At 34.4% G+C, this 3,472-nt stretch overlaps 1 protein-coding gene across 1 annotated transcript; it reads right to left on the reverse strand.

Annotated features, from left to right (window-relative positions):
- Positions 1–462: 462 nt before the first annotated feature.
- On the reverse strand, positions 463–2,053 carry LOC145003148 (uncharacterized). Its single transcript, XM_078962286.1, has 6 exons — positions 1,960–2,053; positions 1,624–1,871; positions 1,370–1,522; positions 1,043–1,126; positions 743–946; positions 463–675 (listed from the first exon to the last, which is right to left on the reverse strand). The coding sequence occupies exons 1-6, from the start codon at positions 2,051–2,053 to the stop codon at positions 556–558; spliced, it is 903 nt and encodes a 300-aa protein (XP_078818412.1). The 3' UTR covers positions 463–555.
- Between the last annotated feature and the right edge of the window lie 1,419 nt (positions 2,054–3,472).

The raw sequence follows: 3,472 nt of genomic DNA on the forward strand, positions 1-3,472 counted from the left end.
AATGGAGCTAGATTAGAGGGTTTTTTTGGGGAAGTTTGGACATGGATCGTCGGCAAGAGGCATTAAAGGTGGTTGCTGGTGAGCGGAGGCTACGGCGCCGGTGGTGGCCAATGGTGTTTCACTACAAGAAATACGGATATTAGCGGCGACAGCTGTCGCCGCAAAAAAGTAGGTTTGTCGCCGCTAAAAGTATTAGCGGCGACTCGTCGCCGCAAATACGTCGTCGCTGATGCTTCGTCGCTAATGCCCTACTTGTCGCCGCTAATACTTACCTGTCGCTGCTAAAAATCCGTCGCTGCTAATACATACCTGTCGCTGCTAATACTTACCCGTCGCTGCTAAAAGCGTCGCTGCAAAAGACTCTTTTCATTTTTTTTTTGTTACAATTTTATGGAAAATAAATCTACAATTTTATAAAATCAGCTATATTTAACCCATACACAACCAAAAACAATATAACAATTATAAAATATTAATCCACAATAAAAAATATTAGTCCATACAACCTAATTAAAGTATTCTTCTAAACAAACATTTCATAAAATCCTAAAATTTCTACTCCTCGCCGTCACTCTCATCATTTTCGTCATTATTTGGTGATGACAATGAACGAAACCACTCTTTTAATGCCGCAGAACATGCCGGGTCCTTCAGTATCGTTTGCAACATTTCCACCTACAAAGAAATCAAAATATATTATAGCATTATAGCATTATACTTTTCAACTTAAACAAACAATTACCTGTGATTTTGGTGGTTCTTGTGTCATCGGTTGTTCTTGATCATACATGGACACAATGGTAGGGGGTTTACGCCCGATGCCTCTAATTTGTCCGCGTCGAACACCCAATATTTTTTCAAAACATTTTCTTGTATCACTTGGCGTTAGACCGCTTGCTGAAGAAGAAGCTTGGGTTTGTTGATTGATCTCCTGAAGTAAAGCATTCTGTATTTTCAAAAAATGATAAACATCATAAAAATATATTACTAAATACCCATGACGATATAAAAACGTATATGAAAATACAAATTAACCACTTACGTATTGATGCTCGACTGCAGGACTATAAAACACCCCTTGGCGATTGGAATTAGCCTTACGGAATGCTTCGATTCGAGTGATATCCTATTTAACAAAAAAAAATATTATACTTTAAATAAACATTTAAATATATCATAACTTACTTCTTTGAAGCATGCATTACTGTACGAGCTCGACCCCCCTCTGTTTACAACTAGTTGTTTTGCAAGGACTTCTTTGTTTGACGCTAAACGACTTAAAAATTCGGGCGATTGAAAATGTTCGATTGCCTTCGCCCAATTTTCTGGTGACATACCATTGGGGGGGGGGGGGGGGGTTCTTTAGTGCCATTGGGATATCTGCAGGCCCCCCGATATCCTTAAAATAAGAATGAACTTTACTTTTTCGGCCTCTGTAAACTTTTGCAAGACTCGAATTAATACTCCGCAACAATTGTGCACGCTCCGGATCCAAGTTAACCTTATCCAAATCAAACTTATTCTACAAATACAAAAAAGTTAGTTAATTAAATAACAATCACAAAGAAACTTAAAATATTATTCTAATAAAATATTATTCTAATAAAATATTATTCAAGTTACTTTTAGATGCATAACTGTCGCATTCCTTAACGCGGGGGAAACATTGTCCCAACCAGATACGTTTAAAGGGACGTTGTTCCACAAATACCTCCCAATTTCATGTGTGAACCAATTAGCAGGCTTCCCGACAGGGGAATATGTGATCTCCCTGTCAAAATTCAAATCCTCAGTCTTTCCCTTGTTTGCCCTTATCCACTTTCCTAGCTCTATATTCTTTGACAAGCCCCTTCTTTTCTTTGGAAGCTCGACTGAAAAAATACAATTAAAAATATTAGTCACGATAACTTATAATAAATTAATTAAAATAGCTATTAAATATATCATAACAAAACTTACCATCCTGTTCATGTTGCCTGCGACCAAAGCCTCCCGGAGATGGTGGATCCCCAGCTCCATCACCACCGTGACCAAGGCCCATAATATCGGCCATCACCTCCGTTACACATTACATACATAGATATAAAAATTTGATTTGAAAATTACTCTTTTGTAATATACACACTTTATTTTTCACACATTACATACATAGATACACACACTATACATAGAAATACATATAAACATTTTCTTACACATATTCATTATAGCATCGTACTTCTTTTTCTATTATAGCAACCTAATTCCAAATAATAATCATACAAAAAACACACAAAAACATAAAAATACCACATAAATATTGAATTTGATTTGAAAATTACTCTTTGTAATATACACACTTTGTTTTTCATACATTACATACATAGATACACAAAAACATAAATATACGTATTTTTCTATTATAGCAACCTAATTCCAAATAATAACTTTACAAAAAACACACAAAAACATACAAATAACACATAAAAAATTCCGCGACAATTCATTGCAAATTCCAAATAATAACAATATAAATAACATACAAAAACATACAAATCAAATATATAATCTCAAAATTCATGAAAAGGAACCTATGGTAATATCGGCCATCACCTCCGTTACACATTACATACATAGATATAAAAATTTGATTTGAAAATTACTCTTTTGTAATATACACACTTTATTTTTCATACATTACATACATAGATACACACACTATACATACAAATACATATAAACATTTTCTTACACATATTCATTATAGCATCGTACTTCTTTTTCTATTATAACAACCTAATTCCAAATAATAATCATACAAAAAACACACAAAAACATAAAAATACCACATAAATATTGAATTTGATTTGAAAATTACTCTTTGTAATATACACACTTTGTTTTTCATACATTACATACATAGATACACAAAAACATAAATATACGTATTTTTCTATTATAGCAACCTAATTCCAAATAATAACTTTACAAAAAACACACAAAAACATACAAATAACACATAAAAAATTTCGCGACAATTCATTGCAAATTCCAAATAATAACAATACAAATAACATACAAAAACATACAAATCAAATATATAATCTCAAAATTCATGAAAAGGAACCTGTGGTAGTGTAATTTAGCGATTTTCCGGTAAGAAATCCAGTTTTCCGGCAACAATTCCGGCAATAGATGCGGCAAAAAACATTAAATTAAACACTTAAACTAGTAAAGAAAACTTCAAAACAGAAGTTGAATAGAAAATACGGAAGAAATCAGACCTTAAATCGAACTTTTGTCGCCGGAAATGAGTGTGGTCGCCGGAAATGAGTGTGGTCGCCGGTAATAATGGAGCTCCACTAGTGGCCGGCGGTAATGGTTGCCGGAGACGAGTCCTATGGCGCAAACGAGGTGGTCGGAGGTGCAGTCGCCGGTTACTTTGGAGGAGTGAAAGGAAGCAGAATGAACACGAAAGTGACGCAGTTGGGGG

This window comes from Lactuca saligna, chromosome 6 (assembly GCF_052625555.1).
Source record: "Lactuca saligna cultivar CGN05327 chromosome 6, ASM5262555v1, whole genome shotgun sequence".
In the NCBI taxonomy this organism is placed as follows: Eukaryota; Viridiplantae; Streptophyta; class Magnoliopsida; order Asterales; family Asteraceae; genus Lactuca; species Lactuca saligna.